The sequence below is a fragment of the Uloborus diversus genome, chromosome 5 (genome assembly GCF_026930045.1).
Source record: "Uloborus diversus isolate 005 chromosome 5, Udiv.v.3.1, whole genome shotgun sequence".
NCBI lineage: Eukaryota > Metazoa > Arthropoda > Arachnida > Araneae > Uloboridae > Uloborus > Uloborus diversus.
In genome coordinates, this window is record NC_072735.1 from 159,939,685 (window position 1) to 159,966,943 (window position 27,259).

General features: G+C 35.0%; 1 protein-coding gene across 1 annotated transcript in view; it reads right to left on the minus strand.

The window, feature by feature from the left end:
• Positions 1 to 27,259, minus strand: part of LOC129222505 (trichohyalin-like) — a 167,371-nt gene that overhangs the window by 30,795 nt on the left and 109,317 nt on the right. Inside the window, exons 11-17 of the mRNA XM_054857017.1 lie at positions 26,820 to 26,934; positions 20,673 to 20,776; positions 19,162 to 19,231; positions 19,017 to 19,072; positions 15,981 to 16,025; positions 9,529 to 9,642; positions 7,785 to 7,913 (exon numbers count right to left, since the gene is read on the minus strand). Coding sequence (XP_054712992.1) covers positions 7,785 to 7,913; positions 9,529 to 9,642; positions 15,981 to 16,025; positions 19,017 to 19,072; positions 19,162 to 19,231; positions 20,673 to 20,776; positions 26,820 to 26,934 — 633 coding nt within the window. The remainder of the gene's footprint in view (positions 1 to 7,784; positions 7,914 to 9,528; positions 9,643 to 15,980; positions 16,026 to 19,016; positions 19,073 to 19,161; positions 19,232 to 20,672; positions 20,777 to 26,819; positions 26,935 to 27,259) is intronic.

Below are 27,259 nucleotides of genomic sequence, written 5' to 3' on the forward strand. Positions count from 1 at the left end.
AAAAACTGCACCTGCATACCAAATTTCATCTTTCTAGACCTTACCGTTTTCCCGGGATACGCGCCACACACACACACAAACATCTTATTTTATTTAATGTATAGAAGAAGATAGATATAAATGCTAAACCCACAAGGTCTCTACAGAAATTTAGCTTTCCCGGAATTTGTGTTATTTGATCACTATATTTATGTCTAAATTGACCGGGCAAATTCGCTAGCTTTCATGTGGTAGTGTACTATCAAGAATTTTTGAATTGCGGGATGAGTTACGTTTTATTTTTAAAAAACGAAATGCAGTACGGCAGTTTGCTGCAAGACAAATATTGGCTGGCAAAACTAGCGTACATGGCTGACATTTTTGAAAACCTTAACGAATTGAATCGGAAAATGCAAGGACAAAGAGGGAATTTGGGTTACATGTATGGACAAGCCAAACGGGTTCAAATAAAAAAATTCAGCTGTGAACAGAAGAAGTAGTTCGTGGCTCATTGGACAGGTTCAAACGGACCGTCAACATGGTATGTGAAGAAAATGGCGTGGAAGAAAAACTTCTGAATGTGGTGGCAGAACATTTAGTCATACTTCAGGACACGTTTAAGCACTATTTCAAGAATAGTAACATGGAACAGTATGACTGGCGATCCATTCTTCTCATCTGTGGATGCATCATTTAAAGACTTTTCTTTGAGGCGCGAGAATAATTTATGGATCTCAAGAGCGACCGTACTCTTAAACTGAAGTTGAGCGAAGTGCCTCTGGGAGAATTTTGGTTGCTGGTTAAAAATGAGCATCCTACTATCTCTTGTCTTGCAGTTGATATACTGCTACCATTTTCAACTAAATATCTTTGCGAACTCAGCCTCTCAGCCCTCGCACTTATAAAAAAAACAGTAAGAGATCATCTCTAAAGAGCCTGCCTGGATCAAGTACTTTGTACAGCTCTTTCCAGCATACAGTCGAACATCAAACGTCTTAGCAAAAATTACTGTCAAACGGAAGTTAGGATTGCTTTTAATGTTACTGTTGCAAGGCAACAAAATTTGTAACAATAGGTTTTATATTTAAACATTTAATAGGGAAATTACATAAAATTGGCTGTTTTCCATCCTAACTGAAATAATAATTTTATTCTAGAATTTTAATTTTTCAGGGCTAAGCTGTACCTTAAAATTAAGCAAATCATTTAGTGAAATCCCGAAGTCTCTAAGTGGTCTAGTAGCAGAGATATAAGCAAAACTAGGTCTCAGATTTTTCCGTGACAATCAGGCCAAGTATAATAAAAGTGCTTAAAAAAATCTGGCAAATTGCTTAAAATTCAAAGTCAAATGAGCAGCTAAAGATACTATTTCAGATTTAGCTGAAATTTTGTATGATAAATATTCTTGGTAAGAGGCAACTTTTCCGCATACAGGCTTCACATATTTCTCATTTTCGATTTTTTTTCACTCCACCCTAATACTCCTCCTAAAGATTAATTTTACAGTTTATAACCTTTATGGGATTTTTTTTTCATATCAATCTTAAATGATAGGGATTAGTAATCTGGAAAATCCCCACTCTACCCTACTAAAAACAAATTTTCAGATGTGTCATGTTGGCAAAACTTTTTAAAAGTGCACAGAAATCTGCTTTTATGATTTCATTCAAGTTTTGCATTATAGAATAATAGAATATTTGTTGTGGAATATACAATGTGTTTAAAGTCTATCACGTAATGTAGTTTAGTTCAGAATAACTTATAATACTGAAAGCTCACTTAAAACCATATGCTAACCAAAAATAAAAGAGTGCGACAAGAGGATAATAGAGAGTTCTTCGCAAAGAATTTAAAGCAGATTATCTCATCTCCAGCTTTTGACCTTCATAAATTTGTAACTCCTCTTTTCACTGTAATGCATTTAGTAGTATGCACTATTTTTGGAAATACATTCATTTAGTGTAATTGTTTTGTTTCTTTTTTCCGTCATCGTAGGTATCGAAAAAACGTCCCCGAAAAGTGCTCGAAAGTTCGAAAGGAATTCCTCCTTCGTAAGCAAGCTTCGGCAACCGTTGGAAAGTGGCAAGTTTTCAGACGTTGTGCTTCGAGTGGGTGAAAAAACGCTCCTAGCGCATAAAGTGATCCTGTCCACGCATTCCGAAGTTTTCCAAGCCATGTTCGAGAGCAACTTGAAAGAAAATCAAGAAAGTGTGGTCGACTTGATCGACATGGATTCAACTGTCGCCAAGGCGATGTTACTCTACATGTATACTAGTGAAGTGGAAACACTCTCCGCAGAAAAGAGCCTCGAGTTATACATCGCTGCTGACAGATACATGCTGACTGAACTGAAAGAGAAATGTCGGGAGTACGTGTCGAAAAACATATCTTCCGAAAACGTCGGAGACGCCTTTGAAATCGCCAAATTGCACTCGGATGTTATATTGTCAAAAGCAGCTAAAAATTTCTTCGCCAGAAATGTTAAGAGTATACTTACGTCAAAGGCGTGGAAGGACTATTCTGCTCAGAAGCTCTCTTCTGCTTTAGAATTAGTGAGCTATGCTATTACCAGCAATGATTTCTTTTTTTAGAATAATTTTTGCTTATGTTACTCACTTTCCGCCAATGCCAAAGTTTTGTACACTCTCTATATTTTTGAAGGAAAACTAATTGTAATTGTTTTCTTGATTAAATGATATCTGCTGATATAAATTTTTCTAAATATGAGTTCCTTTTGTTAATGTTTTCCATAAACTGGGCTCCGTTTTCACATACAGTAAAACCTGCAAAGTTGACCACCCTTGTAAGTTGATCACCTGTCTAAGTTGATCGCTATTTTCAGGCACAGAATTAGATCTATATCATATAATTCAACCTCTATAAGTTGACCACTAAAATAGTGCACTGCAAGTGGTCAACTTACTCAGGCTTCCCCTACATATTTATTGTCAGTGGATATCATTAAAAGGAAATTTTTTTCCTAAACATTTTCATATCAATAAAAGATTCTGATTATGGTTTTCAAAAATAATGTTCGAAAGCAAAGAAATCCAAACTTTAAGATAATTTTAAATAAGACTTGTGTCTGAGCACCAAGATGGAATTGCATATTTCTGGAAAGGATTCATATATATAGAGTTGCTTCCACTGCTTTCGTGATTGGTTTCAAACAGATACAAATCTTCATATTGTTGATTCTATTATTCAAATTAGTCTTAGCAAACTAAATCGAACCCAAACAGTCGATCGACGAAAAATCGAGAAGTTCATTGACGTAGTTGAAGAGTGGATAGTGAGCAAGAAAATTCAGTAACATTTTCTATTGTTAAAAAACACAGAAATCAATTTCTTTCAACTGGTACAATATTCGTAACATAATAGATATTATAAAAGTGAATTATTCTACAACTTCACACAAATGAAAAAATTGAAAAAAAAAAAAGGCAATCATGGAACTGGTGTGTGTGCGCGCGCACACACACACACACACGTGCGTGCGTGCGTGCGCATGCGTGTTTTCGTTCGTTCGTGTTCACAAGCTAACCCGATATTTTACGAGTCAATTTTACAAATGACAAAGTAATTTTTCTAAATAATCCTTAACATTTAATTACTTTAGACTTTTTTTGGTCACCTGTTATCAAATTTATCTTTTACCAGGACGTGAAGTAAACTGGCCGGGACACCGGTATTTTGTTTGAAAACCGGGACTGTCCCGGTCAAAACGGGAAGTCTGGCAAGCCTATCCGACATGTTGGGAAAAACCAAAAATGCCCCTACCATTTACTAAGGCCCCTATATATACGAGCCGACGCATCAGATTAAGATTAGCCATTTTGGATCGGAGCGCGTGTTTGAGTGGTTTGCTTTTCTGGCGAGTTTTCGCGTTTGGTAATAATTCACTGTAAGCAATTAATGGCGGCACGTGAATTGCTGGCAAATTTGGCGAAATCCGAAACTTTGCTGTGGTAACCCTAGCAGTGCAACATGAAAATCCGATCCAAAATGGCTAAACTTAAGCTGATGCGTCGGCCTATCTATATAGCGGCTGTACTTCGATGGGTTCAAACTATGACGACATAGTTATTTTTCTTACATCATACTTGGAATCGACCTTTTTTTTTTCTATAATATTGTTCACGCACAGAATACATCCAAGACCAAGAAAGTTAGATGATTTCACCTCAGAGAAACAAGCTGTTCGAAATACTACTTCCAAAATGGCGAGACCCAAAAGAGTTATTTGACCGAAAATTCGTTTCAAAGACTATGTTTGACTTTTTACTTTGCTTTGAAACTTTAAACCAAGCTTGAATAAAAGAAAGAGCGTGTAATGTAGTTTAGCCTCAAGTATTTATTGCATCAAGAATTACGCGTATGTAATTTTAAAATAACAAGACTTGATCAAAAAAAAAAAAAAAAAACTTCGGAACGACTTAAGATGCTGTTGAGTTTAGACTTTTCCAAATTTCTTTTACTTAAATAAATTACTTATGAAAACATCAAGCATCCTCGACACATTATATGACATATTGCTATGCAAACTATTGAAAATACCGCAAAATGTACCGTAATTTCTTTTTTTGTGGGAGTGAGGGTAACTCTTATTTTCTTGAAAAATCCAAATTTTACCTTCAGAATATTATTTTATCCTGATTTGCTTGGTGCTAAAAACTGACAATTTTATCTAAATTGTATTTTTTGTGGATTTTAAATTTTTTTATAGTTACTTTTATGCAACAAATTCAAAAATTTATTATCATAAATTTTACACGTAATCGCCATGTTTGGTTATTCGCAAGATGGAAGTAGACAAGACTATTAATTGCCTAAGTTCCCAAGAACAGAATTTGATGCTTATCTCAACGCAAACTATTGAAATTTTCACAAAATGTTTCATAATTCATGTTTAAAAAAAATTAATTTCTTGAAAAGTGAAATTTTATCTACACAATTAATTGCATTTGACCCTCATTGCTTTTGAGTCTTTGCTGTGAACTAAAAAAAACTATTTCATCTAAAATGCAGTTTCTGTCGACTTCTCATTTATTTATTTTGAAACAAATTTTAACTTACATTTTCCAAAATGCATGTTTTTGTAGATAAATAGGTATTAAGTAATTCATTCTCTTTTAGAATGTGCAATGTTTTATTTATTTATTTATTTTTTGAAAGTAGTGGAAACTAATCCCTTGTCTTTTTTTGTACTTCAAAACTTGGTGAAAGTAGTGGCCACTAAGTTTTGTAGGCCTAATGGGCACTGGCCACTTAGAAAATTTTCCCATCTTGACCTATGTCATAAAAGCGCTCATTTAACCTTGAAGACGAAGACTTTAGCTGGTTTATTTTGCTTTAATGACCAAATGCTTCTAAATTAAATATAAATTTTACAGGGTGTCCTTACCCCTGGAAAGTCATGGGAAATCACGAATTTCAACTATGATCGAATTTGGTAATGAAAAGTCAGAATTATCAAGGAAAAAATAATGCTCAAAGGTAATGATTTGCTGCTAAAGTGCGTACTTGCTTTAAAAATAAAAGATGGAGAACAAACTTGAATTCTTTTGTTAAGCATTATGATTTTGTTTTCAAAAATGAATTTATTGGCTAGGTAAATTGTTAACATTCACTTATACAAAGAATGCCACGGGCCCCTTTTTTTTTGTTCTTAAAAATGATTCTATTACTAAAAAAATGCAGACATTACACGTGACATAGCCACTGTGGACATCCCTGCTAATGACATTTCAAATATTTAGTCAGTCGTTTTGAAGATTTATAGTGTTTTTATTTAACTCAAAGAATAAACGAAATATCTAAAAATGTCAGAGGCAGAGTTGGTCCTTTTTCCTCCGATTTCACAGCCCTGTTTTTGAAACATCAATGTTCTGAATCGTCGAATTTCATAGTATATGGATAATATTAAATAGCATACATAATAATCTTTAATGAATGTTTTAATGCTAGAACTGAATGCCTGTATTCATTGTTTTATAACAAAGGTTTTTGAAACGTTAAAATTAATAACAGTTATGATAGTTTATCATTAACATTTCAAATTAAGTAATACAGGGAAATTTAACAAAGACTTGGCGATACATGACGTCCTTTGCCACTCTAGGAAAACTTAAACTGCAATGAGAATTTGAGGCATTGAGAAGCAAAGGGATGTAAATAGAAACATTTTTAAGTTTTGAGTAAACCGCGTTTAAGGATAATGTCCTAGGTAGGCTTTCATTGAAAAATGTTTCTGAAGCATGCAATGCAGTTGCAAATCTCAGTGCTGCTAGTACTATCTCTTGCCCCGAAACAGAGGACAAGTTCACATACCATTTGTACTGGTTATTTCCAAATTTTTGATTTTGGCACTTATATTTCGTTGCTTCTCACTGCTTCATTTTTTTCTTCATAAAAATGAGATTTAGCAGACCTTGAAGAAAAATATTCAAAGAGTAAGAAGTTTTATTTTAAACTGGACGCAGCTTCACTTTTGTCCGTTAATAATTTACTGAAATATACACTCACTGGCCAATGAGTTAGAAACCTGTAAGATTTGCGTTGAATGCGTGCACTGTGCGAGGGTCTGGAGGGAATATAATAATATGGAGCATGTTCTGCTGGCATGGAAGTGGTGCCCTAGTGTTCCTCGAGGGTAAACAAATAGCCATGCTTACTTCAATATTACATTTTTATCCTGATAGCGATTCTTGACTTCATTCGGATGCGCGCCCGCCCCAGGTGAGTGTCGTCAGGAGTGGAAGGGGTACCCCCTTTTACCTGGTCTTAGATAGGAAATTCAAAATTTAAATTTATAATGGATATTTGCATGGACGATAACGCAACTATACATCGTGCCAAAAGTGTTGAAAACGGGTTCGCTAAGCATCAGTCTGACTTCCAACACCTTCCTTGGCCACCGCATTGCTCGGATCTTAACCCCATACAAAATGGGTGGGATATGGTTGAAAGACGCATCCGACAGCGCTTTCCTCTCCCATCCAATTTACAAGATCTAAAAAGCAGCATAGCCAATGCATGGTATCCTCTGGATGTAAATGCACTCCAGAAGCTTGTAGACTTGATGCCCGAACGAATCAGAGCAGCTATCCGTGCAAAAAGTGGTCCAATAAAATATTGATCTTAGGCTTTTAATTCATTGATCGGTGAGTGTAAAATTGGTTGTTGAAAGAATTGTTTGAACACCTACATTTTAGAAAGCTCCTGCGTGCTTTTCTTACCCCAGAGACTAGGGAGTAAATGGAAGCAGTGGATTTCTTTCACACTGAAGTTGATGTAAGTGAATAATCGAAGGATACATAATCAGTAAGACTGTTCACCAACAATACTCAATCTGGACCCACTGATCGATATACGCTGGATTTCAGAAATGTAATGGAAAATCATTTAAACAGAAAAAACCATACAAAAAATGTTATGTGCTAAATTTATGTAAAATATACACGAAAGTAATTCACATCAAAATTTAATCTTTGAAAAAAAAAAAAAAAAAGGAAGAAAGACAAATACCCAAAGTACAGCGTACAGGCCCATTAACCTTAAAAGGCTCTGTTTATTATTTTAGGATTTTTTTTTTTTTTTTTTTTTTGAATTCAGATTAAAACAATATAAGCATTCAATCAGTTTTGCTAGCTTCATTAAAAAAAAAAAAAAAAAAAAAAAAAAAAAAAAAAAAAAAAAGAAGGAAAAAAAAAAAAAAGGCTTCAAATGCAAAATGAAGACTGTATGAGATTTCGCAAATCAAAACGACGATGAAGTTTATGAAAAGACAAGAATTTTAAACCCACCTTCTCTGACTGAGCCCTTTCCATTTGCCTCTGCAACTCCCGCATCTGCCGTCGCTGTTCAGCTTGCTCCGCTAATTCGCTGTGGTAAAGAAGCGTTTCTTGCGACTTCGCCCGACGTATGTCCAGTCTCTGCAAGACACAAGATGTGAAAAATACAAAGTGACCTGACCCTAACAAAAGGAATAATGGTGGGCTAATACCGGGTGATTCAAAAGTCAGGACCAACTTTAAAAATGAATAATTCGAAAGCGAATAAAGATAAAAAGATGCGGTTTGCACTAAACAAATATAAAAAAGGCCGGGTTTTGTCCGGCAACGAACCAAAAGCAGTTCTGCTAGCGACTAACAAATGGCGCTGTCGGATTTCTGATCTAGGATCAAGCAAAGCAACATGCGAGATAAAAAGGAGCAATGGCAGCAGGTAATGGTTGTCGAATCTGATATGCATCGAAATACTGCCCATAGTTGAGAAAGCCAGTTTAGTTAAACTGTACAGTAGACCCTTGTTTTACGCGGGTTTATTTTACGCGGTTTCGATTATACGCGGTTTAAGATTTGACACCTATATTTCATTCTACGGGGATTAGTTTTGGTTCTACGCGGATGCGGCAATGGAAACAGATAACATTTTCCCCTCTTTCAAAATCCAAACTCCTAAACATAGCAGATTACACGTAATAAACTGCATTTTGACGTGCTAACAATCGAGCTTGGGCCACTGGAAACATTTTATGCGATTGGTTATCGAGCTCTTTCCAGAAGTAAAGTTATTAAACTCACACAATTCAGAACTCACTGGAAGAAGAGCTTTTAGGAGTGAAAGGATTCCAAAACCAACGAAGATACTGACACCGGTGACACACAACCAAAAACTTTCACACTGAAAATTTTGAGCCTTTCCTAGACAGTAGAAATGATCTTTTTTATTTGTTAGTGAAGGAAGATTCTATCATGGAAATGTGACGTAAGTGATCATGAACGCGTTAATGCTCTGCAAAGAATTACAGAGAAAAATTCTGAATGACTGCCAAAAGACTATCATAGCCATCTCTTCTTTATAAACAGAACACGAAATTAATTTATGTTTTCTTTATACATGTTGTGCATAAAAGTCGATATAAGTACATATTAAACTAATTATACAATTAGCCATCATTAGAATGAAGTATTTTTTTTATCTACGGAACCTAACCCCTATTTAAACATTACTATTAGGTCTCAATTTACTCGGTTTCGATTTACGCGGCATTTCCGTGGAACGTAACCCCCGCGTAAACCGAGGGTCTACAGTATTAGACAAATTATGGAGAAATAAAAAGTTATAGCGCCATCTGTTGGTAGAAAACCGAACTATTTTTGTTCCGTTGCCACACAAAAACCCGGTTTCTTCTCGATTCGTTCAGTGCAAACTGCACCTTTTTATCCACATTCGTTATTGAATCATTCATTTCAAAAGTTGGTCGTGACTTTTGGATCACCTTGTACTTCAAGCAAACACCTGATATCTCTATCAGATGTCTGCTCAAAGTACATAACTAGCATAATAAGGTACAGAGGCATTTAAGAGTTATTTTTAGAGGAATTTAAGAAAACTGCACGTTGCGAAGAAGTTCATATTTGGAACTCTTTTTCTCGTATAAAGAATTTGGCATCTTTAATTCCATCAAAGTACAACGAACTGTACAGGTAGGCTATATTGTCAGATTATTTTATTCCTTTACTCATAACATTTTGCGCTACTTACCTCTTTCGTTACATCCGTTAATAGTCGATGGCATGGTAAAAGTTCCCCTGTCACTGGATTTTTTCGTGCTCCACCCCCGGCTCCTTGCCGAATAAGAGTCACGAGTTCTGCACCCTAAAAGAAGAAAAATATAATCACATTAAAAATCCGCTAGACAGAAATGGAGGGAGGAGGTCCATGTCTGTCATTTTTTACCCTAACATCGTGAGAAAGAATCAAGTTTTTCTCATTTAATTCATTGAAATATACACACACATGGTACAGAAATGTTTTGCTCTCAATTGAGATCTGTGCAATCAGTGCGCTCCAAACCGTGGACAGTGGACCACATATGGCCCAATTATTCATTGTTCTTACATACTTTTTGGGGATTGCGTGCGATTTTCAAGCACCTAATTGAGGTATCGAAAACCACTTAAGCTGTGAATAAGGAACAGTTCATTTCCGTGGTGTCATCTGCTGAGAAACTGGATAGATAGAGCAGTAGATCGCCTTCTACTCTAATACCGAAAAGTTTCCCTGGTGAAGTAGGGATAAATACAAGGGACGTTTCTTCAAATAACGGAAACATTCTCTCGTGTGAGGTAGAAAATTTATAGGAAAGGTTCTTCAATTTGACAGATGTTTCACCTCTTATAACAGAGAAAAAAGTTTCGTAATAATATCGGGATTCGTTTAATATCGGGAATATTCCGGCAGTGCTGCTCCTAGTAAAACGTCAGTGAACTGTCAAATGAACTTGAGAGTGTAAATTACACGAATTACTAACTAAAGAAAAGTAATTTCTTTTAGAAAAAGGGAAGAAAGATCTAAGATAGGAAAACCAGAAGCTAAACAAAAAAAAAAAAGTTTTTTTTTTTTTTTTTTTTTAATAACCGAAACATCTTTCTAATTACTAGTGAAAAAAATGTCCATAGCCGACAACTATGTATCCAAAGAGCAAATTAAATAACACAAATTAACAAATTTAAAATTTACTGAAACAAATAAAGAAAGAGTTAGTTGAAAGACATTTTTACATTTTTTGCGAATTGGAATTCGCTAAAATTATCCAGTTTTCTCCAAATGTAATAGCACTTCAGGAGCCGTTAATTCAAACTAGAAAACCTCTTAAAATTTAAAGAAAAATTTCAAAACTTTCGATTAACCATTTTGTATTTTATTTGGACACAAACTGATGAATAGCTTAGAATAAATCGAAGCAATCGAAGGTTCAAACCGTATTACATAATTTAGAAGCTTTAAAAAAATAATGCATGAGTTTGATAAATGCAAAAGTTGGAAAAAAATGTCGGATTTATCATTCCATCCATTTTAAATTTTGATATCTATCTGTGTAAAAATAAGTGAAAACTGCTTTTATTTAAGATGCAAACGCAACACTAACACATTTCTTTATCTACCAGTTATTAGAATCACTAAATAGGATACTAGTTGATGAGATGTTGGTTTAGTTTTCTGCTTGACGTCGGAAATGAATTCAGAAAAGAGTCCCCAGTTGGAAGTAGAAGAGCTGCAGACATCGGATGATGGCACCTGGGTTAACTGCGAATGGCTGAGGGTATTAATCTTTGACTTGCGAGCGTATAAATATCGTCACGTTGCAAAAGATTGGTACAAGTGCAACAGAAGGTCAAATGACATAAGTGTCTAGTTACTCAATAGAAGGCGCCACTAAAACAATATGCAGATGGATTGATATCCGTGGTACCATCTACCGAGTCATTAGATAACTAGGGTGGTATACCATCTGCTACCATAATACCGAATAATTTACCTCGTGCAGCAGGGAGAAATATAACAGACGATTATACAAATAACGGAAAAAATATAGAAATTTTTTTTCAAATTGACCGATGTTTTATCCTCTGAAAACGAAGAACAATGTCGACGGAAGGAGAAAGAAAAAAAAAAGATACGAATATTCGTCAAACAGCGAAAATATCCCGGCAGCACTGCTACAAGCAAAATCTCTGAGTTGAAGAAAATACTTCTGAGAGTGTAACGGAACAAAAATTAAAGTAAATTATTAAAACAAATGATTTATTTTTAATTTGTTCAGACAAATTCAAGTTTTTAAATCGAGGATTGCAATTTTTTTTTCTTTCCTTTTCAGTAGTTGATTTTGATAGTTCTTTCTGAAATAAACAATTTTGCATTATTTTTAGTTCATGTTTTCAGATTTTTCAAACTGATAATCACTAAAATACGAAACGAACACGAATGAAACGTTAAAATCTTAAAACTAAATAGTACACGATACCGTCATCAGAAAGTAAATCATCTATGCTTGAGCAGTATTTTTTAAAAATAAAATTGAAATTTTGTTTTCTTATTCACTGTTAAGCTGCAAAAATAAATGTATATTTCAAGCAATTTTTATTCCATAGTCACGAACATGCTGAAGAAATTAGACAAATTGAGGGAAAATCGTGCATATAAACACTCCACACGTGCTAGAAATAAGAACAAAGAAGAAGGTAAAAGCATGCGAGTTTAGAGCCATTTTTAATTGAAATAATGAAAATTAAAATCATTCCATGATGTAATTGTAAACTGGGTATTAAAAAGAAATTAAAGAGAGAGAGAAAGAAACAGAGTTTACACCGAAATATCACATAAAATGTATAGTTGCAAAACTCGCACTAAAGAAGGACTAAATTCATACTGTCTCTGAATTGGGGTGGCTAAAGTCAAGACTAAAGTGGGAATACTTGATCCCCACTTTAGTTTTCAATTTTTTTTTTCTCTGCTGCAAATCGTCAGTTTTTTTTTTTTTTTAACTTAACATGAGCAATGGTAATTTTTTCCTTTTTCTGACAGTATTTTTTTAGTTGAAATTGAACAGATAATTTTGGTTAAATATTTTTTTTCAATGCTTTTATAAAGGGAACATGTATCCCCGCATCAAGGGATACATGGTCCCTTCCCTTCATGGGGGATACTTGATCCCACTAAGAAAATATATAGACTTTGTATTTGAGTTTTCTCTATGTAATGTTTCTAAAAAATGACAATATTTCTATTTTTTTCCCTTCGATGATAAAAATATGAACACAAAAACAAGTCTGTTTTAATTTCAACTAGGAAATTTGTAGAAAAATGTGCACAACTTTCATGAACTTATGATGTTTCTGATCAGTTACTTATTCTTTAATACAGTTGTGAAAAGTGTATTTTATGAATAAAACTAATTTTTTTTTAAAAAAGTAGCGCAATGAAACTAAAATTACAAAAAATAATAAGAAAAGTACGATGATAACTACAAAAATCAACTTATTTGCTTCTTGTCTTGCAATAATAAAACTAAGAGTTTTATCAATTGCATTAATTTAAATAAAAGAGAAGGAAAATCTAAGTATCTGTATGTTTATGGAAAAGAAAAGGAATCCTAGCAAATGTTTTCAACACCTAAAAAGTGAAATGCAATCATAAGTCGTTGTAGTTATTAAAGTTCCACTCAACTAGAAGTGGCAAAATAACGCAATCATTCTTATCTGCTACACTTTTGTCAATTTTCTTTCAGAAAGAATAAATTGATTAAACCTACTATTTTTTTTTTGTTTTACAAAACTTATTCCAAACTTTGGAAATCCAACTTTGCATTCTATTTGACCTACATAGTGGGTAAACCTTTTGTCTTTGTTGTTGTAAATCTAACCATAGCAAAATCATTTTTTGTATTCAAACATTACATACGAAACAACATACAAAACAAGTCATTTGTTGTCAAACAAGGATCATATTTCAACGTGTTGGAGCTCATTTGGCTGATCAGCTCATAATTCCTCAGTAATGTTGGTTTATGTTTATGTTCTTGAGGTGTTATGTGTAAATAAACCTGAGTTTGGTTACAAGTGCGAGCTGATATTTTAATTATTTTGTAGATTTACTGCAGTGTCACGTATACCTGAAACGAAGAGATCAAGTATCCCTTAATATGAGATTTTTTACAAATAAACTTGTTCTATTTTTAACAATCAGTGGCACTTGACACATTCAGACGATAATTTCTTCAGTTAAAACAAAATGGTTGAAAAGAACTAAGTGTTGCCAGTATTTTTGTACAAGTATAACTTTAATATTGTTGCCAGGTTTCAAAGTTCTACTTAATGATTTTGGTGCATTTTTGGCTGAATGATCATGTATCCCCCAAGGTTCAAGGATCCCTAACCTCCCCTACACCAAACAAAGAGAATGTTTACCAGATGTGCAGGGTTACTGTAAATGATTCATTTGTTTTCGAAACGTTATATATCCAAAAGTATTGCACGTTAAACAATGAGAAATATATTGAAATAACTACAAATTCTTCAAAATTCGAAATATATTGTTTTAAATATATCGCTACTTCACTTACCTACTTAATTTTTATTACCTACTTCCATACGCTCAATGGATAGAAAGGTTTGCTAACAAAGAAATACGCTGATAGCAAACGACGATTTATTATCGGCTAAGAAACTCATTTGAAATAACATCTTTTTTATGCATTACCATTAAAATTTTCAAGTTCAGTTTTTTTTTAACTCATTGGCATTTTTCAGTTGCGTACGAACAAGTTGTTTTCTCTGCAATAACACTACACTAGAGGAGAAACTTCTTTTACAGCTTTTATTTCGCTGCGCAGTAGAACCCAGTTTATTTCCAGGTTGCGGAGTCGGAGGGAAAATGACCGATTCGAACAATTTTGGAACATTCGACTCCGGCTCAGGCTCCTTTATTCTAAAATAAGTCTGACTCCTATTTCGCAAGTTCTGGCAGAGTTGAGGACTTTGAAGGAAAATGATCGACTCTTACTCTTGGAATGTTAAATCTTCGACTCCTGCCTCCGACTCTGACTTTTTACCGCAAAATCAGGTTGACTCCGACTCCGCAGCCCTGGTTTATCGTGCCCTTGTTAATCTGGATAAACTTAATTAAATGTTTACATTGATAATTTTACATTATGAGAATAAGACTGTAACTATACAGGGTGCGGCAAAAAAATCATAGCAAGTCTATTACGGCAGATGCATTTTGTCGCTGTCTGAACTGCTTTCAGTCTACGTTTTGAGTCAGTTTGAAAAGCGGATGTTGATTAATATGAATAAGTAAAGTAGCAAAGGATATTTAAAATTGTTATTTTGAGATGATAATCTTTTTTTAATGAAAATAATTACCAAGAGTACTTTTTGCAATTGCAGATATTGATCATATTCTTCAGAGCCGCTAAGAGCCAAGGTGGGTCCATGATCAGTTTAGTCAACGTGTCCCCCTCTTCCCATAAAAGTTATTAAATTCATACTGTCCGACCACGGATTGCATGGAATTTTCAAATGTCCAGATAAGACGAATCTATGTGAATAAGGAGGAACAGTAAAAATTTAATGCGCGTATTCCGCTCATTTGAATGAGATTCTGCTTCTGCAAAAGCTTACATCCCTAAAAAATAATAGATTCGTCCATTTCCTGCTGTAAAACGGATGTTTGTCTTTCTATACAATCCGTGGTCAGACAGTACTACTCAGATTCTGAGTCAAGCCTCTAGTTTCCGACTAGGCTGACACGGCCTCTCGTTGGTCCTGCTTTTCTTTGACTTCATTTCCTTTTCATGTACTCAAAACAAAACACAAAAAACTCTTTGCTGCTAACACACAGTTCTAAAATAATAACATCAGCAAAATTTGACAGTCAATGAATTGAACAGTTGTAATTGGGCTGCTTGCTCCAGTAGGCCAGCTTGTTTTATTGGATGGATAACGTCTGGGTAATTGCACATTCTGTTTATGTTTTTGGGAGGGATGTTTTAAGCATTTTACCAGAACAAACTAAGTCACGGTTAGTACTTGAAAGTTAAAGACAGAGATAACTATTTTGCATTCTCTGCCCTTTGGGTCACATCGAATGTTAATGTGGATCCCTTCAAGCAATTTATTGCTTTGCACCAAAAGCGGATACAAGAGGAGGGTCATGGGGGTCATGTCCCCACCTATTAAACCGTCGCTTCGATACTATAATACATCCACATTTTATTTAACAATTCATGAATAAAATGTATACGATCGCGGTAATCTTTTTAATTCATAAAAAATTTTAAAGGAAACCAAATTTTTTCCTTTTTTTGACACCCAAGCAATTTTAGAAATTTTTCATACCCTTAACTGTAAGATTTCGTTAATGGGGGGGGGGAGGGTCATTCTTCAACATTACCCTCTCCCACCCTTTAAATGACATTCTGTACCCATTCTTGCTTCACACATTACTTGAATAACGTGACAATAAATGTGAAATGACTGAAAAGGTGCTATTATTTATAAATAGAAACATGAAAATTTCAGAAGTCATAGAAAAAGGTAAAGTAAGGCTTATAGAGAAAAATATGAACTTTGCGAAAGGTATCGAATAAAGGTTAAATGAAAATGAGAGGAGTATAAGAGGTTGTGCGAATAGAAAAGCGGAATATATGTTACCGAAGCTCCTTTGGACATCTTCTGAGGGGGTCGAATTCGAATGATCTAGAATAATGAATAGCAAATAAAAATACTGCACTTCGATTAGTTCATTTTGATAGCTTAATAGTGGCTGAGAATTGTGTTCATAGCAAATGTACATGGGTGTTTTTCAAATGCATTGACACATTAGGTTCGATACAATTTAAAATTTTTTGTTGCTATAAGCATTAAAACTTTCCTAGGTGTAAATTCCCTAAAATTTATAGCTTTCTAATCAGGTGGTTATTTGCGAGTTAAATTTGCTTATATTTTAGAAATTCCTAAAAATTTCTTGGGAAGTCACCAGTTTTCCCATGAGTGTTACCTTTGTAAAACATTCCGTAATTTCTTTTCTAAAATAAGTAATTTAACAAATGAGGTAGTGAGAAGCAAAGGGATGCAAGTGGCAAAATTAAAAATTTGGAGATAACCAGTACAAATGGTAGGTGAACCTCTCCTCTGTCTTGGGGCAAGAGATGGTACTAGTAGACCTGGTAGGTGCTGCTGTACAGCATGATTTAGAAAAAAATGTCAATGAAAGCTTACCTAGAATCTGACCTTTAAACGCGTTTTACTCGAAACTTAAAATAGTCCACTTGCATCCCTTTGCTTCTCACTGCCTCAAATCTTGATTAAACTATCTTAAATGCTCCGTAATAAGTCAAAATGAAATAAATATTTATTATCTATTGAAAATTTTTTAAGTATTTGTACAGCCGTTTTTCTCATGAGCGTTACTTTGTTTCCTAAATAAAGGGTCAAATTTACGATAGAAACAAATTAAATTAAACATTAATTGTTTTTATTGCATTTACCACGAACAGCTAAAAAATTTCAATATTGAAACCATTTTTAAAGATTAAAGAAAAAGTTTATTGATACAAACGCTGAATTTTAGTTATAGTAACACTCATGAGAGTCGGTAACGCTCATGAGAGATGGGCTCATTAAATTATTTATGGTAGAGTTCTGGTAGTGATTATTCGAAAATATGTAGTTATTTGAATACCATATCTTGATAATTAGTCTTTCCGAAATAACAACGCACACAAATTTCATTTTTGCAAACATTAGCTTTGTGTCAGTGTTCAATCATCAATTTTTAATAAAAGTGAATTTATTACATATAAAAGTGTGAAAAAATTTCTCCTTGATAAAGGTACGAGTTAAAGGTAATACAATATCTATAACTATGGATTTACTCATTATTTGGGTCTCTTTTATCATGAGTGTTACTCCCTTTTCATGAAGGTTACCTGTTAAAAGTAACACTCTTGAGCGGTAACACTCATGAGATTTATAGAAGAATTCTTCGCTGGAACAAGTTCCATCGGTGTTTTTGAATATTTAATTAGGTCTCTTGTTTCCTTACATAACTGCCTAATTGTATGTTTTCTACACTTAAAAAATATCACAAAATAAATGGGTAACACTCATGAGACGATTAAAATACTCTTCATATTAAAAGAATGCAAATTAAGGACTTGAAAAATGCATGGAATAAAGCTCTACAGAGTCAAGTTTAAGTATGAAAAGAGCTTTTTTGCCGCACTCGATTGAGCAAAAAACGAACCGCGAATTTCTCTCTCGATAGAGTTCAATGCACATAAGATGACACGCTGAGCCATTTTGCCACTTTGCAACTTGCTCTTTCATTTAAGCTCCACCAGAGATTTGTAGGTCCAATATTCCCAAATCGGTAGCCTTATGAAACCTCACCATTCATTCTTCTTGAATCACTCTGCTGAAGTAGAATTCACGTTCTTCATAAAGTTCATGCAATGAAACAGGAACGTAACATGTTTGGATCTGTTTTAGGGCGTTTTATGCATCAACTGAAACATCTGTTACCGAGGTATTGCCCAAAAGAGAAGGTAGGACTTGGGAAATGAACTTTGAGTTCGAATGGATGAAACTATTAAGGCCCGTATTCACCAAGTTATTTGACTCTCGATCTCTCGGTCTGGCACATTGAGAAAAGATAAAATGGAGGGGGTGAAAACTTTCATTCGTGAAGCCAAGATCCCAGGTCACGTGACAGATTTCAAAGCAAAGCATTGGGAGAAATCAGATGTCTTTCGCTTGTTTCGCGCAAAACGTGCCAACTATTCGTCGTTGTTGAGTCAGGTGACTTGGATTCATAGGATTAGCTTTTGCTAAGAAAATGATTGAACTTGCTCTCCCCATTTTAATTCATGCTCCAAGGTCAGTCGTCTGAAAAATAGATTGAATACTTCTCTTTGGTTGATGAAGGTTTCGACCGGCAGTTTGGCTATCTGACCGAGGGTCGAATCATCTGGTGAATACGTGGGTTGGGTAATCGGTCTTAAGGTCATCCATCGATAGTTTTAAATTGGTAATCGCACTAGACAGCCCATAAAGAGAAAAATCCCTCAAATTTTTCAATACAATTTGAAAATTTTAGCAGTTTGTTTAACAAATTAAACTTAAAAACCAGTAATTATTATTCTCAAACCTTTAGTATTGATATGCTACGCTTCATGATATGCACAGATTATTTGAGAACAGTCTCTTGCCGTTTGTCTACTTTCTGAGAATTATCACCGATATTTATCTAAGATGTTGCGAGATCCAACTGGAATTTGTTTTATAAGTTGGAAGTTACACCTGGCTAGCAAATGTTAGAAGTTATGATTTGCTGTCTTTCGCACATACCTAGTAAAAAATTAACTCTCTTAAATGTTCCGTTTCATTTTATGAAAGTTTCTGGGGAAACTTTGCCTGATATGTTTGTTTGTTTATATATATATTAGTTTTTACACTGAGTTGTTCCTAATTCTAACGATCTTAGTCAAGCCAGCGATTGACGCAACTGACAGACGGGATAAAACTCACGCATGCGCACAAAGGTTTAAGGTTTGTTTTATATCCATCAGGTTTCCACAAAAGAAAAAAAAAGAACGAAAGAAGGTTGAATACTTTTCTGGCAGAACGCGTACAAAATTAATTTCTTTTCATAAAATAAATTCAGCATGTAAAAAAAAAGTTACGAACCGGATCTTGTAAACGTTCTTGCTGTTCCCGTTGCTTTCTTATTTCCATTTCTTGTTCTAGAAATACGGAGGGTAAAAAGTAAATAAATAGATTGCTACAAGGCAATTAGTTATCGATCAGATAAGAAAATATTTCATCTTCCTACCGAGTTCGCTTCTGTATTCTCTCTTAGCTTCTTTGCTGCGCTTCTTTGGATGACCTGTTAAGGACCAGCCCTGAAAAAGAAGACCTAATTGTAAATAAAAGCATGGTTAATGTTAATGAATGAAATTATCTTACTTAGCCATATGAAACTACATAAAATATTAGCTTTAGAACTTGCCTTAATTTTTGAAGGAAGTACACAAATTTTAATGAAGAAATTTTGAAACAATTTTAAAGTACCATCATGAAAAAAAAGTATGGTAATTAAATTTTAAATAGTCAAATTTAAAGATAGTTTATTGAAAACTTTTAATTATTTTTTTTTCCAGTTTGATTGAATACCAATTGGAAGTCAATATAGTAGTCAATTATGTTTAGAAATCTACCTTAATCCGCTTTTCCAACCATTCTCTCATAACTCTTTTTCAGAGAAATTGTTCATTGACATAGATTTTATTTATCTAGAAATTTTATCAAGATTTCAGCGAAGAATAGAGGCAGTTAGAAGCAAAGGGGTGTAAGTAGACTGTTAATTTTGAGGAAAATGCTTGCAAAGTTCAAATCATTGGTAGGCTTTCGTTGAAACGTTTTTCCAAAGCATGCTGTGTTGCTATTCAAACACAGAGTCGTTAGAAACATCTATTTTAAGCTAGCTATCTCCAAAAAGTTCATAAGGAATTTGAAAATTTTGAGAAAGAATTTTATTCCTTATTTAGACGTAAACGATTTCAAACAAAACCCATGAAAATAAAATTCTAAATTTCGTCACGTGAAAGTTTTGAAGTTTTTAAAAAAATGATGCATTTATTTCTCTGGACGTTTTTACGAGTAGTGGAAACATTTTCTTGTGTATAAAATTTTCCGTCTGGTAACGGAAAAATGTTGACGTAGGAAAAAAAAAATGCATATCGTTCAGATAACAGAAGTACAGGATACCAGTAAAATTTAAATTCCAAGTAGAGTTTCAGTGAAGGTAACTTGAAACAAGAAATACTATATGAAGACTTCACATATTTTTTAAAGCATCATATTAGAATTGTTAATTTAATCATGGACTCTGTGGGAAGTTGACCCCATGACATTCCATTGCAGTGGATCAATCTTTGTGATTGAAATCTAATTAACTAGCACGCTCTCCGACTGCTATGGAATTTCCACATCTGCTATGGAAATTCGCCAAATCGGCAAGGGGTTGGCTCGAGTCCCCCCCCCCTTAGAAATTAGAACATCCTTGCTTTAAATACTTTTTTCTTTGCAAAAATGTAAAAACATTTCTCCTCCAGTCATTAATGAATAAGTTATTAAAAATGTCAAATTTTAATAACTCTAATCTGTCCTGAAATCTGCTTCCATGGGGAAAATATCCTGCTAAACCATGGTTAAAATATCTGAGCCCCCCCCCTTACAATTTTGCATATGGGCGCCCATGTCTGTGTTTGCTACGAATGATTCGGCCGCCAATACTGAGAGTATGTCTCCTAGTTTTTGAAATTTTTTCAAATGAGTTCTTACCAATTTTTCTTCAAATGGTTTGCCATCTTCTCGTACGAAAGGAGCTCCGCCGCCAGGTTTACCCCAAGGATAATAGACATCTGAAGATTCGTCTATGTGTGGACCTCAAAAGAATACAGTCAAATGTTATTATTTATGCAACTTCAAGGCTAGAGTAAAGAATAGAGATACAATGTTAAAAAAAAACAGGAAAATTTTAAGGTACTATACGAGGACTATTCAGAAAGTAAGGTATGTTTCAAAGTTAAAAAAAAAAAAACTAATAACAAGAATTTTTTATATGTATATAGGTACATCTGAAAGAGCGACTGAAAACCTACTTTTCTTCCTTGTCCTAATACAACTTGAGGCCCTTATCACAGCGTACGACTAGAATCCCTATAATTGGAGAGGCCGACACATCCGCCATTTTGGAGCAAGCGTACTTATCGCACAACAAGGAAATACCGAATAAAAAAAATTCCGTAGCACACTGCAACATGTTAGCAAAGATTACAGAGCATTTATAACGTAATGATAATAAAATCATCTTACTACTATTATATATGCGAAAGTTTGTCTGTATGGATGTATAGATGTATGGATGTTTGTTACTCTTTCACGCAAAAACTACTAAACGGATTTTGATGAAACTTTACAATAATATAGCTTATGCATCAGAATAACACATAGGGTAGTTTTCGTCCCGTTATGGGGGGCAAAACCCCCTTAGGGGGGCAATAAAACACAATTTTTGTATAATATTGGAATGAAAAAATACTTGCACTTATTTACATTATATGTCCATCGAAAGCTCTGATTTTTCTGCTGAAGATGGCACCTGTTCGAAATTTCTAAGTAGAATAAAAAACCAGTTATGAGCTTTTTAGTTCCATGTTCGAAGGCTTTCCTCAACTCAATACAGTATTTAGTGTATCATCTCAACTCCCTGTCGATAGCGACAATTGTTGTATTGTTGACTATCTTTGCTTTTCGTGACTGTTCAAGGCTTTTCTCAAGTCAAATCTTGAAGTAAGATTTTTGCACAAGATTGACAAATAATACATGATTTGGCTGATCATTTTCCACTTAAACGGAACTTCAATGTAATTAATGGTTTTTATTATTATTTATGCTGATTGAATACTTACTCATTCAGTAAGTTACCGCCCTATAGCCAGGGCTAAGGCAGAAATATACGAAATACACCGCCAGCTCAGTCAATTCCAGCCGAGGACTGCAGTTTCGTGCTTAAGCACGAAACTGCAGTCCTCGGCTGGAATTAGCCTGGCTATAGGGCGGTAACTTACTGAATATACCTGCCTTTGCCTTCAAAATTCGAGTTGAACCGAACCATTGTTTCGGTCACTCGTCTGGTCAGTGCTAATTCTGTATTAGCTACCAGTTTGTTTGGCACTCTTGGCTTTCTTATGAGGTTTTCCACCTCCAGCTCAGTCACTCCTATGCCGGGCTGATGAGTGCTAATAAGCACGAAACTGCAGTCCTCGGCTGGAATTGACTGAGCTGGCGGTGTATTTCGTATACTTACTCATTATCCAATCAACCAGCAGATCGCCAAAATTTTTGCAGAAAGATTTCCGTAGCTGATGCATTTGGCAGTTTTTTCAACGTCGCTGTTTTTGAACCCGAAGACTACCTCATAATGTTTCTCAGCTTTCACCATGTAAACAAAATATCGCCAATCAAAGAATTTTCAAAAGATTTTTTTTACTGTGTTAAATAATCCAGCAACTAAATTAGGCAAATCCATCAACAGCACAAAAACTTCCATTAATTTTCCTTTTTGCGGAATGTCAAACAATCACCAAATTTTACTACTTATTTTGGAACCATTTCGGATGAAACTGTTTAGCGCCATTTTATGGTGACCAAAAGTATCTCAGCATCTGGCGACGATATCTCTGTAACGAAAATTAATATCATATCGTTTTACAAAGTAAGGAAAGAATGGGGGAGCATCATCGAAGGTACCCCAAAATGACTTTCGCAAATTCGGTAAAATCGCACCAAAAGCCCACAATGATTGAAATTTCCCAAAATAACTAAAGCAAGTATAAGGGGATTACGAGCGCAGCTACTTTTTTTTAATCACTTCGTACTTCATTAGCCATACAGAGAAGGTTTTAGACTCCATGTAAAAAAAAAAGTATCAACAGATTAATCTTTTTAAACATGAGAAGATTAATTTCATGTTTTGGAAATTTGTATATGCTTAAATATAGTGCTTTCGTTTCTAAATCAATACTATTTCGTTCATTTTACTTATTGCTATTTTAGTTTTATGGGTAAGGAAGAAACTCGATTTTTAATCACGTCAAAAAGATGTGTTTTAAATTCTTTCACTTAAAACAGAAAACAAAAGCAAGTAACGATTTTTTCTCATAATTATTACTGGCCCAGGCAACACCGGGTATTTTTGCTAGTAAGAAATAAATCAATATTAAACCCACACAAGCGAGCTCCATTTCCAGGCTACCATTCACTTCGTCGTTTTTTTTTTTACTCCTGCATCTGCTGGAAATCTGATTAGCTGAAATCCTTTGTTGGAGCTGTTTGCACAATTAACAGCCAAACAACCACCCATTTGACCTAATTCTACATATGCTAAAGAAATGTAAACATCAGCAGCAATGCTATCGCTGCGAAACACTGGATCAAGTTTGCTCCAAAATGGCGGATGCGTCAGCTCCTGCACTCTAGGGACCTTACGTAGGACAAGCTTTGAAGTTCTCTCGTCACAGAATCTCGCCGCCTGCGATCTGAGACACTCAGTGACGCGTACCACAAGCTCTTTGTCATCGCCGTCAAAACGCTGTGTTGCAAGCCAGTTCTTTATTTTTGGAAACAAGTGAAAACCACTAGGGGCAAGATCTGGACTAATAAAGAAAAATCTCCCATCATCAACCTCCCTTCAACGTGAACGTTAGTTCGACCATTTTTAAGCTGAATGCACCATTTTTGGACTGATCTTTCATTCATTACGTTATTTTCGTACACTCAACACACTTGCCGATAGGTTTTTTTGCCACCAAAAATGAAAAACAGACCACACCTCTCACAACTCGAGCGGATTTCAATTGCAGCGCATATTTGAGGCAGTGAGAAGCAAAGGGATGCAAGTGGACTACTTTAGGCTTTGAGTAAAACACGTTTAATGATCAGATCCTAGGTAGGCTTTCATTGAATTTTTTTTTTCTAAATCATGCTTTATGCCAGAACCTACCAGGGCTACTAGTACTGTATCTTGCCCCAAGACAGAAGAGAGGTTCACCTACCATTTGTACTGGTTATCTCCAAATTTTACTTTTGTCACTTGCATCCCTTTGCTTCTCACTGCCTCATTTTAAATTTGAATATCGAAAAAATTTTCAGCGCGGAGATGTTCCCGTTGTGATGGCTAGATGCTAATTGAGGTGCAGGCCACGCAGGCACCAAAATAGGCTTGATCGGACTCGCTTGATGGTGCGAGACGAAAACATACTTTACTTTCTGAACAGCTTACGTATTACTGTAAAAAGGAGTGTTTACAGTATACAGAAAAATTTTACAGTAAATTGTACCGGAAAAAGTGAGCGATTACGGAGCCAACTGCTACACCACGGGCCTTATGCTGCGAAGGATATGATTTCCGATTCCCGCTCTCGCGTCGCGGCCCATTCTACACAAGGGACAGCGAACCGATCTGCGAATAATAGGAACTCGGGGTGAACTCCACTGCTGGTATCTCGTTTTTTTTCTTTAGCGCAACTAGACACAGCGTTCTTGTTTTTCCTACTGTAAAATGCTACACTGAAACAAGATTTTACAGTAAAAAGTGTTTTCAAAAAGGATTCCAGTACTTTTACCGTAAAATTTCAGCAAAATTTTAACTGTGTACATTGATGATTGTATTACTTTACTAACTACCAGGGGCGTCATTTAGAGGGATCGCGGTAGTGTCGAGGAGGACGGGGGGGGGGACAAAATTTCCCCCTGACTATGAAAAATTATTCTTTGCATATGAGTGGGCGTGGTTATTGTTGTTTTTCAACATTATTTGCATTGCGTACACACCCTTTGTCCCCCACCACCCCTGGACAGATTCGAAATGACGGAACTACCAGCTACCGAATTACGAAATTAATGATTTCCTAGTGCGGTGACATTGTACATCTGGTCAGTGCTCGGTGATTTACATCCGAGTTTGCCCCATGTTTAGCCAACAAATTATTTGGTATAACTCATCATTTTCTGTTTTCATTATTGGATTTTCAAGCTTTATTTTTTACAAGTCACATTCGGCATACTATATTTAATTACGTTTTTACACCAGGTAGCATAATCACTGCTTACTTGGCAACGGCATTTTTCATTTTCACATTTTAATAAATTCGGCAAATGTACAGTAAAAATAATTATAGCAAAAAATAGTGTCTGAAACATGCTTGTTAAGTAAATGACCATTTTAACAAAGCTCAACTTCCATCGAATTATGAATGAATTCGTAAAATAAATAGAGCAATAAAAACCATTAAAAGTTTCATTAAAGTAAAATAATCAACAAGGTCAAAAACTCCTTCACAATGTAAAAAAAAAAAAATAAATCCGCTAACTATATTAAACGTTGAAAACTCCAGTGATAGGGAAAAAAAGCGTTCAAAGCAAAAATGTAAAGAAAAAACAGTTGTGGCTACCTTTTTTCGGAGTTTCAGAAACCCCCTTTCAATGTCAGAAATCGCGAGTTCATAGACGTAAAGTCATTCGACAAGAACAATTAAAGTTCACCACTTTCGGCACTGAAAATTGTGTTCTTTGAAACGAGGAAACGCGTGTCTACAGTTCAATGCAGATTTGTGCTTTGAAAAATATGTTCGAGGACACATACTTTTGCCTGGAGTCACGAGTGTATACAGTGCAACCTCGCTTACCCGAACGAACTGGGACCAAAGGCAGTCCGGATAAGCGAAAATAAGGGTGATATGGATCAGGGACGGATACAGACTACCATTTTAGGGGGGGGGGTGTCATGCTGAAGAATGACCACCCTTTCATAAACGAACCTACGTTTTGAGGTACGAAAAATTTCGGACACTGCTTGGGTTTTATAAAAAGCACCAAATCTGCCATAAATAAGGAACCTAAGGGCATAAACTCACAAATCAACTTCATAAGCAATGAAAAGAAGTAGTAATTCAAATCTTTACTTTGAAAAATAATTAATAAACTGGAAAGACTACTAAAATTGTTTACATTTTATTTAGAAAGTGTTTGAACAGAATGTCCCCGGAGACAACTGTCGACGGTTTGGGGGGAGGGGATCATGACTCCCATGACTTTCCCTTTGTATCCGCCACTGATATGGATAATAAGCAAAACACATTCTTCAACAAGCAAAATTATATTTTATTACAGCAAAAAAGAATGCTTTGTAACAAGACCACATATTATTGTTTCTAGGTAATACTTTATCATTTATAGCTCAGCTGCAGTGGTGTAGGACTGACGACCCCAGCACGAGATGCTGTTTGTTAGGTTACTCCTATACATTACTGTACGGAAAGAGTTGTACGTTTAATCAAAATAAAACCCGAATATTTGGTGTATTTAGAGTTCCGTTCTCGCTATCATAGTTTAAAATTATTATTTAAGAAAATATAACTTTTATTTTTATCTCTACAAACTAGAAAATCGCCCGTCAAGGTATGACGGGTGAAAATTGCTTCTACATTTGAACGAAGCCATTGCCTGTTTGGTGATAGTTTGATACTTGAAATTGTAACCCTAACTGCAATGGATTAACCCAAAACTCCAGTAGATAGTGTTCTTTGTTGACTGCTTTTTCGTTTCTTCATTCTCCTGAAATAACAGTTTTACCAGTAAAACTGTTAAGTCACCGGATCGAGTTCAGCCTTGTCAGAATAAAGCTTTTCCCTGCATGTTAAACATTACAAAAATATATTATCAAATTATCATGTCATGGCGCGAGTTTCATTGTTGAAACACGCGGGTTATTCGGTCATCGGCTATTATTTATACGATGACTTAATTCGGGTAAACTGGAGATCCAAATAAACGGGGACCGGATAAACGAGGTTCTGCTGTAATTTGCCAGACGGTAGACGTAACTTATGGTGTTCAAAGCAATGCAACAAGTGTTTTGTAGTTTACCCATCATTTTGATATTCCTCAAAGTGTTTCTCAAACGTGTTCTTGCATGTCCGCTTTCAGTCAGATGCGGGGCGCCGTCTCCACCCCTGTTCCGTCTCAGGCCTAAAGAGTATTCCTAAAGGTAAACAAACACAATTTTAATAACTCAACATAATTCAAAGGTCTTGAACATTTTAGGAGATTATAGATTTAAAAAAAAAAAAAAAAAACACTTGAGTTTTGACATCTTGAATTTAACTATGCTTTTCGCAATCGCGGATAGCGATAGGACCCTACTCGTTGGGTTTCTTGTTTCTACAAATGGACTGAAATGGAAATGGAGAAGAAATTCACAGTCGTACTATTATGACTTATATTATAGATTTGGTCATATGAGGCATATCCATAAAAAAAAGAAATGGTCATTAGGATGCAGTAATAAGTATCTGGTTATTATGGCA